The sequence below is a fragment of the Amblyomma americanum genome, chromosome 1 (assembly GCF_052857255.1).
Source record: "Amblyomma americanum isolate KBUSLIRL-KWMA chromosome 1, ASM5285725v1, whole genome shotgun sequence".
NCBI classification, from domain to species: domain Eukaryota; kingdom Metazoa; phylum Arthropoda; class Arachnida; order Ixodida; family Ixodidae; genus Amblyomma; species Amblyomma americanum.
Window position 1 is genome coordinate 51294948 of NC_135497.1, and position 19829 is coordinate 51314776.

The 19829-nt window shown below is 49.5% G+C and overlaps 1 protein-coding gene across 1 annotated transcript; it reads left to right on the plus strand.

Annotated features, from left to right (window-relative positions):
• The first annotated feature begins 11667 nt into the window (after positions 1 to 11667).
• Positions 11668 to 19819, plus strand: LOC144112805 (uncharacterized). Its single transcript, XM_077645621.1, has one exon. The coding sequence runs from the start codon at positions 16928 to 16930 to the stop codon at positions 19817 to 19819; it is 2892 nt and encodes a 963-aa protein (XP_077501747.1). The 5' UTR covers positions 11668 to 16927.
• Positions 19820 to 19829: the final 10 nt, after the last annotated feature.

Consider the following 19829-nt stretch of genomic DNA (forward strand, 5'->3'; position numbering starts at 1 on the left):
GGTATAATTGCGTCAGCAAAGGCAAGTATCCTCCTTTGCAGGCTATCATTAAATACGCCGACTCTGGATAGCACGACAGGGTGGATGTCAACACGTGTCATGCTTAACGAATGGCAGGAATTGAGAAATTCCGTGACGATTTTTCCTCTATGAAGGCGGGCTTTACCCCCCGGAGGAGTGGCGGGGCTTAGAAAAAGTGGTGCCCGCCCTGACGCCAGCTGTCACAGCCACTGCTGAAATTTAGAAATTTACAGACGGCGATTTCTACAGCATCTGTGTGAAATTTCGCATAGAGGTGTCTAAAATGGATGTCTCGGTCGCATCCAACATGGCTGCCACCATGAAATTGAGGAGCAGCTCTTGTTAGGAAGCCACGTGTTTTGTGTCATAATTTATCTAGATCCTTGATACCACATCAAACCGCAATTTCTGACACGGAGAAATTCTTCACCTTAGTACTTAGAACGATAATGGCATCAGTAAATCGGATATTACTAAGGTTTTTCACAATTACAGTCCAGCCCAGATACATTTTTCCCACATATTTCGAATTACTGGCTATATCAAATACACAAATTACCCCTTCCAAAATCCTGTGTAGAAGCACAGGAAAGTGGCGCAGCATATCGAACCCCAATTTCGCCAGTCGTTCGATATATCGAACTTCGCGCCGCGCCTCTGCAAGTGGCGCTTCACCCAACGGTGCTCTTCGATCACTTTTTCATGTGGAGATGGGTCGGCTGCGCTGCCTTGGACACCTGCTGGCAGCGCTAGGGCTGTGAGACCGTGAGACAAGGTGAACGTGAGGTGTGCTCAGGGTAGCTTTCGATCCGTGATGCTCATTTTCCGCTCCACACTATTGTCTTGCTGTGAAGCGCAACTGGCCTGGCGTGCTTCGCTGACGAAGGCGTTGCGGAAACCAACTGCACCTCCGTTTTAATAAGCGATCATTATATTTGTAGAGTACAGGTGGCAGGATTAGGCACATTATGATAGCGAGTTTCCAGTTCCAAAGAACCATCCACTGCAGCAACGACGCAACGCATGTTAGACCTATAGCAGCACCCAGCGAGCTGTGGGCTGCCAGCGCGCCTGCGGGCGGCACATTGTTGCAAGGAGCGCTTCACTAGCGTGAGTGCAATACTTCTACGTTGCAGATGAGCTTATCTATTGGTGACCTTATATACATAGATTTATCGATATATCGAACTATTTCAAGATCCCCTTTCAGTTCGGTTTGGTTGGTTTATGGGGGTTTAACGTCCCAAAGCGACTCAGGCTATGAGAGACGCCGTAGTGAAGGGCTGCTGAAACTTCGACCACCTGGGGTTCTTTAACGTGCACTGACATCGCGCAGTACACGGGCTTCTAGAATTTCGCCTCCATCGAAATTCGACTGCCACGGTCGGGATCGAACCCGCGACTTTCGGGCCAGCAGCCGAGCGCCATAACCACTCAGCCACCGCGGCGGCTCCCTTTCAGTTCGATATATCCGGGTTCGACTTACTTGCGTCTTCACGTTTTCCCACTCCAACGGGCCTGAATGCCTCTTGTGTGCACGCGATTAATAACAGCGGCGAGACTGCGCCACCCTGGGTGACAACCGTCCTGATTTGTGTTTGATGACTTTTCCTGTGCAGTGTTATGGTCGCGTCGTTCACACCCTATAAATACAGAGAGCGCTGAAAACTTTATTGCGGTGCAGATATTGCCTAGCAGCTTTAAAAACATCTCTTCCACGCCATGATTACGCAATGCTTGCGTGATTTCTCAATGACTCACATGGTTTTAAGCATGAAACGCTTTTAGCTACTAATCTCAGCAAACTAAGGCGAACATCGTCTGGAAATCAAGGCAAACCAGGAGCAGGACATGAAAAACTTATCCGCAACGTTCCGAAACTTTACTTCCGAAAAGTAGCTACCAAAAGAAATTATCAAGTGTTCAAGCTCTGCTACGTAGCGCTCTAAACTCATTGAAAGCTGTCGCTGCGCTGCTGCCGGTATTGCTAATGTCGAAGACCTACATTAAAGCCAGACCTATACATACTTTCTGACAGCCTAGACCACCACAGCACTCGGAACGGGCACATAGTCACGTGCCTGAACGCTGGTCACGCGGACAGCGCTTGTCACGTGATGTTCCGCGTCCTCACTATGTTCACATGACCGTGAATATCCGGTCACATGGCCGGATGTTGGCGACGTACGCTGTGAATCCGTCAGGGAGGGCTCCATATTCTAGGCACTATACACGGAGGAAGGGAATTCCGTAGAGGCCGAGCTGCGCGCCAAAAAGTATGCCGGAAGTCACGTGCTTTTGCAAGGCCTACTGGAAGTCTTTTTCCAACGGCGCAACCTATAGTAAAGCTGGGCGCAACGTCATTGTCTGCAGCGCATGCGCAGGCGCGCTGAGACGGCGGTCAAGGAGAGAGAGAGAGAGGGGGGGAGCCTTCGTGTGCGGCTTCAAAAAATGTGACACAGCCGCCTTTCCTGAGTTATTTCCTTCGTCCATGACTCCAGTAGCATTTCCTGTAAAAATGTACCACACTTGAGTTCCGAGTAGGATTCGAGCCATCGGCTGTGCAAACAGGGAAGCTTTGTTTCCCCAATAGCTTAGGCTACTCGACTTCCTCTGCAGCCTCTCGTGCTACGTGTTCTAGCTGGTTTCATCCGTTCGCTCAGTGAATGCTTGCTAAGCACGCCGAAGAGCGCACAAACTCTATCGCGAGTCAAATGCGAAAGCAGCGACAGACGCTGAGCGCGCTGCCAAGCACTAAAAAAAAATATATCGGCGGCACGCAGCAGTATGTAAAGCACACCGAAAACGGCAAATGAGGCTGAGAGCGCTGTCCAGCTCAGAAAGGATGTAGAAGGTCCTGAAGTCGCGAAAGCGGCCGGGGGACCATACGCGCTGTTTAGCTTGCAGAAGAGAAGCGGGCGAGAAAGCTTCGGGTGTTTGGACGATCCGTGAGACAAAGCCGTGCGTTTAACGTGTCACCGTTCAAACTAAGCCCCATTGTGCGAATTGTGTGCGCGTATAACGCCATGGCGCCATTTCATCCAGATGTTTTAATCAGTACTGAACTCTTTCAAGGGAGCCTGCTGTACTCAATGCGACTGTATACAATCTCCTGACTGTTAACTGTTTGTCATTCAGCGTCATCGTTTGCATTGCTCCTTTGTTATTTTTCTTATTCTTTATATTCGTTTTTTCTCTTTCGCTGCTCTGAGTGCATCACTGTAGAATGCCTATGGTTTTTTTTTCCTCACATTTCACAACAGTGACCAGCCTCCACAACGCGTATGATTGTCAGTACAGCTGCCGTGGGCGTGTGAAGTACAACGACTGTCCTGCACGTATACAGCTCTCCGTTTATTTGCCTTGCTTCGCAGCCATAAGCCAGATTCACATACACCTCGCGGCATAAATTTACGCGACATTCGACTTGGGTCGCCACTGTCGCCAGGGGCCTTCTCTATTACTGCGTATTAAAATGACCAAGAAATCATGTGTGTGCGTGTATGCGTGTGTGCGTGCGTGCGTGTGCATGCGTGCTTATATGCGTGTGCGTGTGCGTGTACGTGCGCGTGTACGTGTACGTGTGCGTGTGCGTGCGTGTGTGTGTGTGTGTGTGTGTGTGTGTGTGTGTGTGTGTGTGTGTGTGTGTGTGTGTGTGTGTGTGTGTGTGTGTGTGTGTGTGTGTGTGTGTGTGTGTGTGTGTGTGTGTGTGTGTGTGTGTGTGTGTGTGTGTGTGTGTGTGTGTGTGTGTGTGTGTGTGTGTGTGTGTGTGTGTGTGTGTGTGTGTGTGTGTGTGTGTGTGTGTGTGTGTGTGTGTGTGTGTGTGTGTGTGTGTGTGTGTGTGTGTGTGTGTGTGTGTGTGTGTGTGTGTGTGTGTGTGTGTGTGTGTGTGTGTGTGTGTGTGTGTGTGTGTGTGTGTGTGTGTGTGTGTGTGTGTGTGTGTGTGTGTGTGTGTGTGTGTGTGTGTGTGTGTGTGTGTGTGTGTGTGTGTGTGTGTGTGTGTGTGTGTGTGTGTGTGTGTGTGTGTGTGTGTGTGTGTGTGTGTGTGTGTGTGTGTGTGTGTGTGTGTGTGTGTGTGTGTGTGTGTGTGTGTGTGTGTGTGTGTGTGTGTGTGTGTGTGTGTGTGTGTGTGTGTGTGTGTGTGTGTGTGTGTGTGTGTGTGTGTGTGTGTGTGTGTGTGTGTGTGTGTGTGTGTGTGTGTGTGTGTGTGTGTGTGTGTGTGTGTCAATGAGCAACACAGAAACTAGGATTCCGGCCACACTGATGATGGTATGGTGCAGGTGTACGGGGCCACTGGCAATGTGTTCTCAGGAGGAGGAGGGAGATTTTAATGAAACAGGAGAGTGTGTATGTGTCAATGACCAACACAGCGCGATTCCGGCCACAGTGATGACGGTGCACTGGAGGTGTACGGGGCCACTGGCAATGTGTTCTTCACAGTCGTGGGATGCTGCCGTGACCATACTGTGTACCGTAACACGAACAGATTGCGATCAGCTGCAACCTTGAAATGGGGCCTCTGATGAGGCCCACGCCTTTAACCCCATTTTCTTCGGAAGCAAAAGAAATACACAAACACGTATCTTCGCTCTAGCGTGCGCTTTGGTTTGCAGCTTCGGCAGCAGGTCGTATTAATATTCTGTACCTGCATCGCCACACGTCACACACGTAACCTGCTTACCAATAGCGATGATCGCAAGTTTTATCTTACGTCACGAAGGATGAAAAATTCACATTACTTCTGCGCTCACCGTTTAGTGAAATAAGTACAGAGTACACTGCTTCAGGACAGACAACTTTATTCCAGACAGAGTTTGGTACTTCTCTTGTCCCAGTTCGATGAAAATGATCAAAATGATGCGACAACGTGGCACATTGCTTGTCACCTTCATAGGTCTAGCATAATTAGTAGAAACTACGGTCAAAGACAGCATAATTTTACGGCCACAAGAGCCCTTTCCCGTTTTTTGTGTTGCAGACATTTACAGCCATGAACTCTTTGCCCATTTACTGCCAGCAGGTAAATAATTCGCGCAAGTAAACACCGGCATGAGAAGACAAGAACCTTATCCTAGCATTTCCAAATTATTACGTGCAAAATTACCGCATCTTTTATCAATTCCATCAATGACGCCGCAGTGGTGCTCAGAATCCAGCGCATCTTCGTCTTCCTCGTCCTTACTTTCGGTATTGATGCCGTTCTTGCTGCCGCAGTGGATATCGGCGGCAGTTTTTACTTAGTCTTGCAGTTATCTTTTTTTTCCTCATAAACGGTCGTTGTGCTGCGGTTTCCTTAGCACCTTAGAGCAACGATGATCTATGCTTTCACGCAGATGTGGCCGAGTGCGTCCTTACGGTGTTTCTTTTCCCTTAGTATCCATTTATTGCTGTTCGCTTAAAACATATCAAGATGTGCGATTTTTTCTTTTTGGTTTGGGTTATTTCATGTACACACGTTGGAGGCCGTTGTGTGCTCTCAGCGTCATAAGAAACGCGAAAAGCGAAACGAGAACATCTTAGTCAAGGAAGACTGAATGCTAGGGCAGTTTATTTCCATTTCTGAGGCGCGAAGACGACTATTTGGAAGTGTTAATAAAGTCTGCATGTATCTCTTCTTAAGGACGTAATATTCTCGTCTTTTTGTGCTCGCGTTTCATGTGACGCTATTGCACTCTCACGGACAAACTAACCTGAAATTAATGAGAAACGTTCAGAAACTATAGGTGACTCCGTGCAGCTAGGAGAAAAATGAACCAACAACGAGATAAATACCAGCCCCAGAGGGCTGCTTTCGTGTCGCTCCCGTCAAATAACCCTGCAGTGATCAGATTGTCAAGGCTCGTTCGGGAAATGAAGGGGCAGCAGCAAAACGGTGATTTAAAGATCTTCCATTGTGGAAGGCGCCCAGGCACGGGTCGCCGGAACGACACAATGAGTGACAACAAAGCGAAGGCCCTATCGATTCGTCTAACGCCAATCCAGTCGTGCTTGTCTGCAGTGTGGTGTCGGGGTCATCGGTTCATCATCTCGCCTCTGCACGGTGCCACCATTAGTTTCTTGTCGGCGCGTCTTTATGTCAGGTTACTGTGTCCATGGCTGCACAAGCTTCTTCCGAGCTTCATTTCACTTCTTGCTCTAGTGGACACATTAAACACAGGCAGGCGGCTTCATTTGGAGTAGCATACCAGGTTATCTACGAGACACACCTCTCCTGCAATAATTAAAATCTCTTCCTCTCTCCTTCTATCTGGTGACTGGTATTGGACACTACGTCGCTTTGAACTTGAAAGAGAAAAATATATTAGAACTCTAGACGTAGTATTTTCTGAACATTTGATCTGGAACGAACAATAAATCTAGTCTGTGCAAAAGTGCTGAAAGCCGTTGTAATATTAAATCGGTGCCACAATTTGTTTCCACTCAATATAAAAATACTCCTTTAAAATTCCTTATTTCATGCACATTTAAATTACGGCACATTAATTTGGGGACAAGCACACATATATATGTATATCATTAAAGCTTGCATCAATGTTCATCATTCAATACAAACACAGAGATTTCTTCCCAAGAAACTTAATGTTGCTTCTGAAAAATTCTCTGTTTTTATCCCACTTGAGTTACTGCGCTACGGTAAGGGGAACGACCACCACAAACACACAAAAGCTTGCAGGTTGCAACGCAAAATTATAAGAGTTATAACATACTCACCATATGATAGCAATGCAGATGAACATTTTCTGAAGTTCGAAATAATACGGGCTGAAGACATCTATAGCTATAATTTATTTTCAGCACTGATAAGATAACGCAAAGAGAACAGTAATATGCTAATTAGCCTAGCAGAATTTTCCATTAAACAACGCTCAAGTCACGACACACGAAATCCAGAGCATTGGAATAGTGAAGCGCAACTCGCCTGGCGTGCTTCGCTGACGAAGGCGTTGCGGAAACCAACTGCACCTCCGTTTTAATAAGCGATTATTATATTTGTAGTGTACAGGTGGCAGGATTAGGCACATTATGATAGCGAGTTTTCAGTTCCAAAGAGCCATCCACTGCAGCAACGACGCAACGCATGTTAGACCTATAGCAGCACCCAGCGAGCTGTGGGCTGCCAGCGCGCCTGCGGGCGGCACATTGTTGCAAGGAGCGCTTCACTAGCGTGAGTGCAATACTTCTACGTTGCAGATGAGCTTATCTATTGGTGACCTTATATACATAGATTTATCGATATATCGAACTATTTCGAGATCCCCTTTCAGTTCGGTTTGGTTGGTTTATGGGGGTTTAACGTCCCAAAGCGACTCAGACTATGAGAGACGCCGTAGTGAAGGGCTGCTGAAACTTCGACCACCTGGGGTTCTTTAACGTGCACTGACATCGCGCAGTACACGGGCTTCTAGAATTTCGCCTCCATCGAAATTCGACCGCCGCGGTCGGGATCGAACCCGCGTCTTTCGGGCCAGCAGCCGAGCGCCATAACCACTCAGCCACCGCGGCGGCTCCCTTTCAATTCGATATATCCGGGTTCGACTTGCGTCTTCACGTTTTCCCACTCCAACGGGCCTGAATGCCTCTTGTGTGCACGCGATTAATAACAGCGGCGAGACTGCGCCACCCTGGGTGACAACCGTCCTGATTTGTGTTTGATGACTTTTCCTGTGCAGTGTTATGGTCGCGTCGTTCACACCCTATAAATACAGAGAGCGCTGAAAACTTTATTGCGGTGCAGATATTGCCTAGCAGCTTTAAAAACATCTCTTCCACGCCATGATTACGCAATGCTTGCGTGATTTCTCAATGACTCACATGGTTTTAAGCATGAAACGCTTTTAGCTACTAATCTCAGCAAACTAAGGCGAACATCGTCTGGAAATCAAGGCAAACCAGGAGCAGGACATGAAAAACTTATCCGCAACGTTCCGAAACTTTACTTCCGAAAAGTACCTACCAAAAAAAAATTATCAAGTGTTCAAGCTCTGCTACGTAGCGCTCTAAACTCATTGAAAGCTGTCGCTGCGCTGCTGCCGGTATTGCTAATGTCGAAGACCTACATTAAAGCCAGACCTATACATACTTTCTGACAGCCTAGACCACCACAGCACTCGCAACGGGCACATAGTCACGTGCCTGAACGCTGGTCACGCGGACAGCGCTTGTCATGTGATGTTCCGTGTCCTCACTATGTTCACATGACCGTGAATATCCGGTCACATGGACGGATGTTGGCGACGTACGCTGTGAATCCGTCAGGGAGGGCTCCATATTCTAGACACTATACACGGAGGAAGGGAATTCCGTAGAGGCCGAGCTGCGCGCCAAAAAGTGTGCCGGAAGTCACGTGCTTTTGCAAGGCCTACTGGAAGTCTTTTTCCAACGGCGCAACCAATAGTAAAGCTGGGCGCAGCGTCATTGTCTGCTGCGCATGCGCAGGCGCACTGAGACGGCGGTCAAGGAGAGAGAGAGGGAGGGGGGAGCCTTCGTGTGCGGCTTCAAAAAATGTGACACAGCCGCCTTTCCTGAGTTCTTTCCTTCGTCCATGACTCCAGTAACATTTCCTGTAAAAATGTACCACACTTGAGTTCCGATTAGGATTCGAGCCATCGGCTGTGCAAACAGGGAAGCTTTGTTTCCCCAATAGCTTAGGCTACTCGACTTCCTCTGCAGCATCTCGCGCTACGTGTTCTAGCTGGTTTCATCCGTTCGCTCAGTGAATGCTTGCTAAGCACGCCGAAGAGCGCACAAACTCTATCGCGAGTCAAATGCGAAAGCAGCGACAGACGCTGAGCGCGCTGCCAAGCACTAAAAAAAATATATCGGCGGCACGCAGCAGTATGTAAAGCACACCGAAAACGGCAAATGAGGCTGAGAGCGCTGTCCAGCTGAGAAAGGATGTAGCAGGTCCTGAAGTCGCGAAAGCGGCCGGGGGACCATACGCGCTGTTTAGCTTGCAGAAGAGAAGCGGGCGAGAAAGCATCGGGTGTTTGGACGATCCGTGAGACAAAGCCGTGCGTTTAACGTGTCACCGTTCAAACTAAGCCCCATTGTGCGAATTGTGTGCGCGTATAACGCCATGGCGCCATTTCATCCAGATGTTTTAATCAGTACTGAACTCTTTCAAGGGAGCCTGCTGTACTCAATGCGAGAGAGAGAGAGAGACTCTTTAATGAAGAAACAGAGAATTTAGCCGGCGTTTCAATATCGCTGGCATGCTACTCTGCGTAGGGAGGGGAATTTGGGAGATAAAGACTGAAGGAGAGCAGCGTGGAAGAGGTGGAAAAAAAACGAAGATAAAATGCAGCCATGAAATGGGTACTAAGGATGAAGTGGCGAGTATTGATGTAACCTATGAAATGATGGAGTACATAGTCCGACGAATGGGCTGACGAAGTTCACTGCAAGAAGAATGCATGAAGGTAACCTGCAAGTGAATTTAGAGCTTATCGAGATGTCCAATGTCTTTTAAATATGTAAAAAGAAAGTTCATTGCAAGTCTCTGTTGCCTGAAGCAGGCTAAGGGGCCTAAAACTTTCTCCATTGTTAGGGGCACTGGGCAGAGCTTCTGCATGCAATGTTCATAGTACGCACGCTCGTTAGCATACGCAGGGCACTCAAGCAGGATATGTTCCACAGTTTCTATCGAAGCACAGTTGTCACAATGCGGACTGTTCATTTGTCCAAAACGGTATCGCAGACCATTTGTATATGCAGCATTCAGACGATGTCGGTGATAAAGTGTTTCGAGTTGTCGAGGAATTCTGGGTGAGAGTCTTGATCTAAGATGTGGGTCGATTGAGTGAAGAAATTGGTACTGATGTGTCGGCAAACTCCAAAGCCGATACGTTTCTTCGTACGCAAAACTTTTAGCCATTTGGGACGCACACTGTATACAGTGCGACTGTATACAATCTCCTGACTGTTAACTGTTTGTCATTCAGCGTCATCGTTTGCATTGCTCCTTTGTTATTTTTCTTATTCTTTATATTCGTCTTTTCTCTTTCGCTGCTCTGAGTGCATCACTGTAGAATGCCTATGGTTTTTTTTTCCTCACATTTCACAACAGTGACCAGCCTCCACAACGCGTATGATTGTCAGTACAGCTGCCGTGGGCGTGTGAAGTACAACGACTGTCCTGCACGTATACAGCTCTCCGTTTATTTGCCTTGCTTCGCAGCCATAAGCCAGATTCACATACACCTCGCGGCATAAATTTACGCGACATTCGACTTGGGTCGCCACTGTCGCCAGGGGCCTTCTCTATTACTGCGTATTAAAATGACCAAGAAATCATGTGTGTGCGTGTGTGCGTATGTGCGTGTGTGCGTGCGTGCGTGTGCATGCGTGAGTATATGCGTGTGTGCGTGCGTATGTGTGCGTGTGCGTGTGCGCGTGCGTGTGCGTGCGTGCGCGTGCGCGTGCGCGCGTGTGCGTGTGTGCGTGTGCGTGTGCGTGTGCGTGTGCGCGTGCGTGTGCGTGCGTGCGCGCGCGTGTGTGTGTGTGTGTGTGTGTGTGTGTGTGTGTGTGTGTGTGTGTGTGTGTGTGTGTGTGTGTGTGTGTGTGTGTGTGTGTGTGTGTGTGTGTGTGCGTGTGTGTGTGTGTGTGTGTGTGTGTGTGTGTGTGTGTGTGTGTGTGTGTGTGTGTGTGTGTGTGTGTGTGTGTGTGTGTGTGTGTGTGTGTGTGTGTGTGTGTGTGTGTGTGTGTGTGTGTGTGTGTGTGTGTGTGTGTGTGTGTGTGTGTGTGTGTGTGTGTGTGTGTGTGTGTGTGTGTGTGTGTGTGTGTGTGTGTGTGTGTGTGTGTGTGTGTGTGTGTGTGTGTGTGTGTGTGTGTGTGTGTGTGTGTGTGTGTGTGTGTGTGTGTGTGTGTGTGTGTGTGTGTGTGTGTGTGTGTGTGTGTGTGTGTGTGTGTGTGTGTGTGTGTGTGTGTGTGTGTGTGTGTGTGTGTGTGTGTGTGTGTGTGTGTGTGTGTGTGTGTGTGTGTGTGTGTGTGTGTGTGTGTGTGTGTGTGTGTGTGTGTGTGTGTGTGTGTGTGTGTGTGTGTGTGTGTGTGTGTGTGTGTGTGTGTGTCAATGAGCAACACAGAAACTGGGATTCCGGCCACACTGATGATGGTACGGTGCAGGTGTACGGGGCCACTGGCAATGTGTTCTCAGGAGGAGGAGGGAGATTTTAATGAAGCAGGAGAGTGTGTATGTGTCAATGACCAACACAGCGAGATTCCGGCCACAGTTATGACGGTGCACTGGAGGTGTACGGGGCCACTGGCAATGTGTTCTTCACAGTCGTGGGATGCTGCCGTGACCATACTGTGTACCGTAACACGAACAGATTGCGATCAGCTGCAACCTTGAAATGGGGCCTCTGATGAGGCCCACGCCTTTAACCCCATTTTCTTCGGAAGCAAAAGAAATACACAAACACGTATCTTCGCTCTAGCGTGCGCTTTGGTTTGCAGCTTCAGCAGCAAGTTGTATTAATATTCTGTACCTGCATCGCCACACATCCCATACGTAACCTGCTTACCAATAGCGACGATCGCAAGTTGTATCTTACGTCTCGAAGGATGAAAAATTCACATTACTTCTGTGCTCACCTTTAGTGAAATAAGTACATAGTACACTGCTTCAGGACAGACAACTTTATTCCAGACAGACTTTGGTACTTCTGTTGTCCCAGTTCGATGAAAATGATCAAAATGATGCGACAACGTGGCACACTGCTTGTCACCTTCATAGGTCTAACGTAACGCGTAGAAACTACGGTCAAAGACAGCCTAATTTTACGGCCACAAGAGCCCTTTCCCGCTTTTTGTGTTGCAGACATTTCCAGCCATGAACTCTTTGCTCATTTACTGCCAGCAGGTAAATAATTCGCGCACGTAAACACCGGCACGAGAACACAAGAGCCTTATCCTAGGACTCCAAATTATTGCGTGCAAACTTAGCGCATCTTTTATCAATTCCATCAATGACGCCGCCGCGGTGCACAAAATCCAGCGCATCTTCGTCTTCCTCGTCCTTGCTTTCGGTATTGATGCCGTTCTTGCTGCCGCAGTAGATATCGTCGACAGTTTTTACTTAGTCTTGCAGTTATCTTTTTTTCCTCGTAAACGGTCGTTGTGCTGCGGTTTCATTAGCACCTTACAGCAACGATGCTCCATGCTTTCACGCAGATGTGGCCGAGTGCGTCCTTACGGTGTTTCTTTTCCCTTAGTAGCCATTTATTGCTGTTCGTTTAAAACATATCAAGATGTGCGATTTTTTTCTTTTTGGTTTGGTTTATTGAATGTACACACGTTGGAGGCCGTTGTGTGCTATCAGCGTCATAATAAACGCGAAAAGCGAAACGAGAACATCTTAGTCAAGGAAGACTGAATGCTAGGGCAGTTTATTTCCATTTCTGAGGCGCGAAGACGACTCTTTGGAAGTGTTAATAAAGTCTGCATGTATCTCTTCTTAAGCACGTAATATTCTCGTCTTTTTGTGCTCGCGTTTCATGTGACGCTATTGCACTCTCACGGACAAACTAACCTGAAATTAATGAGAAACGTTCAGGAACTGTAGCTGACTCCGTGCAGCTAGGAGAAATATGAACCAACAACGTGATAAATACCAGCCCCAGAGGGCTGCTTTCGTGTCGCTCCCGTGAAATAACCCTGTAGTGATCAGATTGTCAAGGCTCGTTCGGAAAATGAAGGGGCAGAAGGAACACGGTGATTTAAAGATCTGCCATTGTGAAAGGCGCCCAGGCACGGGTCGCAGGAACGACACAACGAGTGACAACAAAGCGAAGGCCCTATCGATTCGTCTAACGCCAATCCAGTCGTGCTTGTCTGCAGTGTGGTGTCGGGGTCATCGGTTCATCATCTCGCCTCTGCACGGTGCCACCATTAGTTTCTTGTCGGCGCGTCTTTATGTCAGGTCACTGTGTCCATGGCTGCACAAGCGTGTTCCGTGCTTCATTTCACTTCTTGCTCTAGTGGACACATTAAACACAGGCAGGCGGCTTCATTTGGAGTAGCATACCAGGTTATCTACGAGACACACCTCTCCTGCAATCATTAAAATCTCTCCATCTCTCCTTCTATCTGGTGACTGGTACTGGACACTACGTCGCTTTGAACTTAAAAGAGAAAAATATATTAGAACTCTAGGCGTAGTATTTTCTGAACAATTGATCTTCAACGAACAAGTAAATCTAGTCTGTGCAAAAGTGCTGAAAGCCGTTGTAATATTAAATCGGTGCCGCAATTTGTTTCCACTCAATACAAAAATACTCCTTTACAATTCCTTATTTCATTCACATTTAAATTACGGCACATTCATCTGGGGACAAGCACACATATATATGTATATCATTAAAGCTTGCATCAGTGTTCAGCATTCAATACAAACACAGAGATTTCTTCCCAAGAAACTTAATGTTGCTTCTGTAAAATTCTCTGTTTTTATCCCACTTGAGTTACTGCGCTACGGTAAGGGGAACGACCACCACAAACATACAAAAGCTTGCAGGTTGCAACGCAAAATTATAAGAGTTATAACATACCCACCATATGATAGCAATGCAGATGAACATTTTCTGAAGTTCGAAATAATACGGGCTGAAGACATCTATAGCTATAATTTATTTTCAGCACTGATAAGATAACGCAAAGAGAACAGTAATATGCTAATTAGCCTAGAAGAATTTTCCATTAAACAACGCTCAAGTCACGACACACGAAATCCAGAGCATTGGAATAATTATCCTCATCGCACAAATTACGCAACGCAAATTCCACATTACAACATCCTGCATCTAATAAATAATAAATACCTACCAAAATAATGACATTGACGTCTTCGGGCTGACTACGAAACAGCATCTTTTTTTGACCGTACTAAAGTTTAAGCTCATAAAAATCTTGCTACTCTAATCATTTCAGTTTTCACACGCTATTGACTGTATCGCGAACACACGTTTGTTAATGTATATATTCTGTAAACCAGTAAATCAAGGAATAAATGTGGACGGCCACAATCTTTGTCAGTACACCACAGCTCGGTGGTCAAGCGTTCGTGAGCGCCAAACTGAACTTCGTCAGCTTCGTCTTCCGTCTTCTTTCTGCACTGGCCGCTGGGGCATCAAACCCCAGTTATCTGTCTTACAATACCCCCGGGATGAAAAGGCGCCATCCTGGCGGCCTAAGGACACGAGATAATAGCGGGGTCGTAGTAGGGTTTCAGGCGGTCGAAGTGGACAATTTCACGGCCGCGGCGGCCGATGATCAGGCCAAGGCGTGAGGGGCTTGATGAGATAATTAACTGGAGATGTCTGCTGAACTACGCGATAGGGCCGTGGTATTTGCTCAGCAGTTTTGTCGACTGGCCCGGGCTGGAGGAGGGCACCCAAAGCCAAACTAAGGACTCAGGAAGTTTCGCCGGCGGCAGACAGGTAGAAGTGGCGCGGGCCATTTTCTGATGGTGCTGGTCGTGGGAAGCAAAGGAACGGGCGAGTTGACGGCATTCTTCGGCATGCGCAGCGGCTTGAGAGGCGGTTGTAAATTCAGAGGAATCTGGGCGGTAAGGGAGTATGGTGTCCATAATGGAAGATGGCTCCCAGCCGTAGAGAAGAAAATATGGGGAAAAACCAGTAGTTGCTTGCGTTGCACAATTGTAAGCATAGGTAACGAATGGTAGAATGCGGTCCCAGTTGGAGTGATCGGATGAAATGTTTTTGGCCATCATGTCGCCGAGGGTCTGATTAAAACGCTCGGTCATGCCATTCGTCTGGGGATGGTAAGATGATGTTGTACGGTGGACGATGTGACACTCTCGAAGAAGGGCCTCCAAGACACCGGACAAGAATACGCGACCTCGATCGCTGAGCAATTGCTGAGGTGCACCGTGGCGAAGAATGATGTTCTGAAGTATGAAACCGGCTACGTCTGAGACCGTTGCAGCTGTTAACGGGGAAGTTTCCGCATAGCGCGTGAGATGATCTATGGCGACAATGATCCAACGGTGCCCAGCAGAAGTGCTAGGAAGAGAGTCATAAAGGTCGAACACGGTCGAAAGGGCGGGCAGGACAAGGTAAAGGTTGCAAAGGAGCAGGTGAGTGCTGTGGTGGATCCTTGCGGTGCTGACATTCCAAGCAAGAGCGGACGTACTGATTATCCAGCTACCTTCAGACTGTTAGATCTTTAAGAGCGTTAGCTATTACTACTTACGTTTGTCAAGGACGCGTCTGTCCGCAATGAAGATCAAATTGACCAAAGCAGTAAGCACGTGACCACACTAGATCACATAGCAACAGTGGGCGCGTAGTGCCTCAATTGATACCTATACTTTCGAGCCGTTATATATGCGTCAGTATTGCGGCCATCGAAGCGGGAACCCCCCACCGGGACCACCATTTGCATAAAATTTGGGGGCCACCCGTTTGACGCAGAATGTTCGAAGTGGTGTCAAATGACTTGGCATGTTCGTGAGAATAAAACTGCTAATTGAGATGAAGCCCAAAATATGTTTGGGATTCGCTACGGCGACCTTTCCGCCCCCAAACCGTGCATTCCGAGGACCTTCAGACGGCTACTACGGCCGAACCGTTTGTAGCAGGGGGTTCCGAATGGTGTCAAACGATTCGTCGTGTTGTGATGCACACGTTCATAAAATTTGAAAATTGAAAATTTGTTTTCAGGAAAGGAAATGACGCAGTAACTGTTTCACATATATCGGTGGACACCATTAACTGAAAAAACATGGTGGCTGTAAATCGCAAGAGCAGTGTAAAACCCATGAGGTAGATGGCGCTGCTTGTGTCTTAGAAGGGATGTTTGGATTTGGTCTTCTCCACGTTTGCTGAGCACACCGATGTAAACACTTGAAGCTCCCGTAGCTAACGCTCTTAAGTCGAACACTGATGGCAGTGTTGGCGGACATGGGTTTCAAGTGTATTTATTTTTCTGTTTGTTTACGTGCAATTCTTTGGCAGCTGTCATTTTTATTTATGTATGATTAGAATACTCCCTTCCTGACTTTGACCGCTGTGGTGGGCAAGTGGTTGAGCATCCACCTCGCATGCGGTAGATGCGGGGTTCGATCCCCAGTGCCGCCGGGTACCTGTTGCGACCTTGCAGCGCGACTGGCAAGGATGGGCTCACCCTACCGCCCATTCGTGTTTTTTTTCTTTGCCATTGTCATTACCTCTCCAATTTGCCGCCTTGCAAGAGAAGCTGCGACAAATGTGAAATGTAATGATATAGCGCAGCTCTTAAGCGCCCGTTCCTGCGTTCAGCGACGGCCCTCTGCCTCGGCGTAACCAAGCACGGAGCGCAGTGGAGGAGGAAAGACAGCGATAGCGAGGAGGAAAGCGGAGGAGGAGGGAATGGCAGCAGCGTGAAGAGCAGAGAAGAGTAGCGCGCGCCGTTGTCTGCTCGCCGATTATGTCACCGATGAGGAATGCATCGCTCCCCAGAGGGCTAAGATGCGCCACCGTAGCGCGCTCTGTAAGAGCCCTGGCCGTTCGCCCGAAGCGAGGCTCATCGGTGGGAGAACGCTGTTCGCGCTGCTCAAGACAAAACCCAGAGCCGCCTCCGTTCGGCACTGCGTGTTCCGTATGTGGCCGCCTACGGTTCGAGTACCGCAGCAGCTGCGCTAAAAAAAAATCGCATTACCGAGAAGCGGAATCGTCGGCTAATTTTTCCAATGATTATTCTCTGTTTATAATGCCACCCGCGCAACGTGCGTAGATGTTGTACATTCTCTTTCACAAGCGTAGATTCTTGGCGGCAACTTGCGCTGCACATGCACTCGTAGAGAAGGAGGTAGAAGAGCAGCCCATTTCTCTCTCGCGCCTGTCGAGCCGCGCGCGGCGAATTCTGGAGTCCAGCGATGGCTACACGGCCCATGTAGCTTGTTGTTAAAATGACCACTTCGACGACTGCGTTTGTCACGGTGGCCCTCTTACTGCTGCTCAAGAGCGGCAGCCTGATGGGTCGTGGTCCGGGGCCGCCGGAGTCCAGCCAACTGGCGTACACCATGGACGTGAATCCAGTTCATCCTTACCAGGCCCCCGTCTACTACATGCGCAATTTCATCAGCCAGCTGGAGTCTAGGCCCCGGGACATCAACTTCTTCCTGGAGCTGGCGAGGGAGCCCAACGGTTTCTTGGATATCCTGGACAATTACCAGCACGGCATCAGCATGGTAGTACAGATCGGCAACGCTATCATGGCGGTGGTGGCCATCGGCGGTGTAGTCGTCGTGGCAGCGCGCTGGGCGGGCTACTGCGGCGGAGACAACATCCAGGAGGTAACGCCCTTTTCCAAGACTGCCTACACCATCACCATGTCCATGACATTGTTCCTGGCAGCCGTAGACTTTGTGTTGGCTTTTATGCTCTACCAAAGCAGCACTGACCTGAGTACTGCCATCGACGCTCTGCCTGTTGTCAAAGAAATGGCAGCCAAGGACCTTGCTGCCTTCGTAACTAACACCATCAACCAGAAGATGGACGCAGCCGAGCGCAAGAAGCGGCGCCGCCTTGAAGAACTTGAGGACGACTTTCAGAAAGCGTTCAGTCGTTTCTTAAAGGCTCGCTTGCACAATGACCTGATGCTTCACAACGCCCTCAACGTCCGCGACTGCGCCCAGAGCGTACGGGAGATAGGCATGCTCTTCGTGAAGGATGGGGCTCAGAAACTGGGGCGCCGCCTTCTGCAGACGAGCAAGAGTCTCGCTCGAGTGCACGACTACCGAGAACGGCTGTGTGACCGGGTAGCCAGTTTGGTTGGGAACAGCACGGCTATTGGCAGAAGAAAAATAGTTCACAGGCTGCAGAAAGAAGTCCACGAAAGCATGCAAGCCAGCGCGCAAGCTGAACTGAAAGAGACGCTCAACGGCTTGGACAGAGCATTCAGCAGACTGATGTCTTACGGCTCCAAAACTGGCTGGTGGGACAGGTTCCGCTCTACGGCGATGTTTGGGATTGTACCTTTCTTCTTCATTTTAATCATCGCTGTTCTCGTGCCATTTACTATAGCAGCCATGACACAGTTCAACTTTGAAGAGGAGCCTGAGGAGCGGAATATCCGGTCGCATGTGTCCGGTGTAGCGCTCATTTACTGTGCTTTCTTCTTGTACATATTCGTGGTGTTGGCCTTGTACGTAGCTTTACAACTGTTCCCGTACGGCGCCGTAGGCGAGTGCTACCTCTGCGATTCGTACAGGCAGGGATCGTTCACAGTCCTCAACATGCTCGCAGTACGCCTTTGGCCCCTCAACGAGCGAGCCTCTATGTTTCGCGGCATACACCCCAGTGAAGTATTGAGCAAATGCAGTCACGGAGACGCCACGCTAGCTGACCTCAGCATACCAGCTGAAGTGCGCCAAGACATGGACGCCGGCCACAGGACCTCGAAAGCTCCCTCGCTGGACATGGAGCCCTTCAAGCTGGCCCAGCGAATGCCGTCGTTTCTGGTCCATGACCGGCACGTCGCCATGCTCCGCGCCGACGACGTCAACGTGACGACGTTCATCACATCGCTGCGCACGAGTCTCTCTAAGGAGCGCTCACTCAGCGAAAGCACACGCCGCAAGACCTCACTTTTCCTTAAAAAATGGGAAAGACTCGACCTGGAGGACGCCACAGAACGCCTGGCTGTCACCAGTTACCGCCGCATGCTGCTCACAATGCTGCCGAAGTACTACAAGGAGTACTTTCACGGGCCGACCATTGATCGGCACATCGGCAACTGCGGACCTGTGTACAATGTAGTGGACAAGACCATGAGCGCCACGTGCGATGGTTTTGTGGACTCGCTATTAGCATTTGTCTTTCTGCTTGTAGTGGCGGCTGTGGTTTCCACTCTTCTGGCAGTTATGGCCGCGAAAGGAGGCAAGAAGAATAAGAAGGGCAAAAAGAAAGGCAAGAAGGGCAAGAAGAAAGGCAAAAAGAAGGGCAAGAAAAAGAAAAAGAAGAAGAAAAAGAAGAAAGGCAAAAAAGACGGAGAGGACAGTAAGTCGGAAAAATCGTCCGACTCCTCTTTATCCAAGACAACGACTCCGGAAGCGGCCAAGAGCGTCACGCCCGCACCCACGCCACCAAAGACGCCACCTAGGACTGCTTCGGAGGACGCCGTCATCCGTATAACGACCACTCGAACGGGCGACAGCCCCGCGGGCTCTGTGGACCAGACAGACTTCTTGGAGATCCGCATCCCGAACCAGCAGGAGCTGGCGCCGCCGCCAGTGGTGGTGCAGCCAGCTAAGACACCCACGCACACTGTTGAGACGCTGCACATCCAGATCCCACAAGGCCAGCAGGTGGCGCAGCCAGTGGCGGTCGTCTCGCCACCATCACCTCAGAAGCAGACGTCCACAATTGAGATCCGGGTTCCCCAGAAGCTGATGCAGCCTAAACAACCACAGATCGTGGCGGTCCCCACTCCGGCCAATCGGCGCCAGGTACAGCGCGTGGTCTCGCTCAACCTCGTTGGCAATCAGAACGCGCTTGGCTCCCGGCGCTCGACGAGCCAGACGTCGGTGGTGCAGCTGAGTCCGACGCGGCAGGTGCAGGTGCTGCGGCAGCCCTCGGGGCGCCAGCTAAGCCCAGTGCAGTGGCCCTGGAACTACTGGTACCCGTACTGGGGCGGCGGCGGCGGCGGCCAGCCCATGGCGAGCGTGGTAACCGAGTCTACGAGCTCGGTCGAGGTCATCGAGCGCGCGAGGATTCCCGCCGTTGCTCGCCGCGTCCAGTCGGGCCCCGTTGTTGCCCGAAGGGCGTACCCTTATTACGCGTACCCTCAGCTCTGGTGAGAGGCACAGA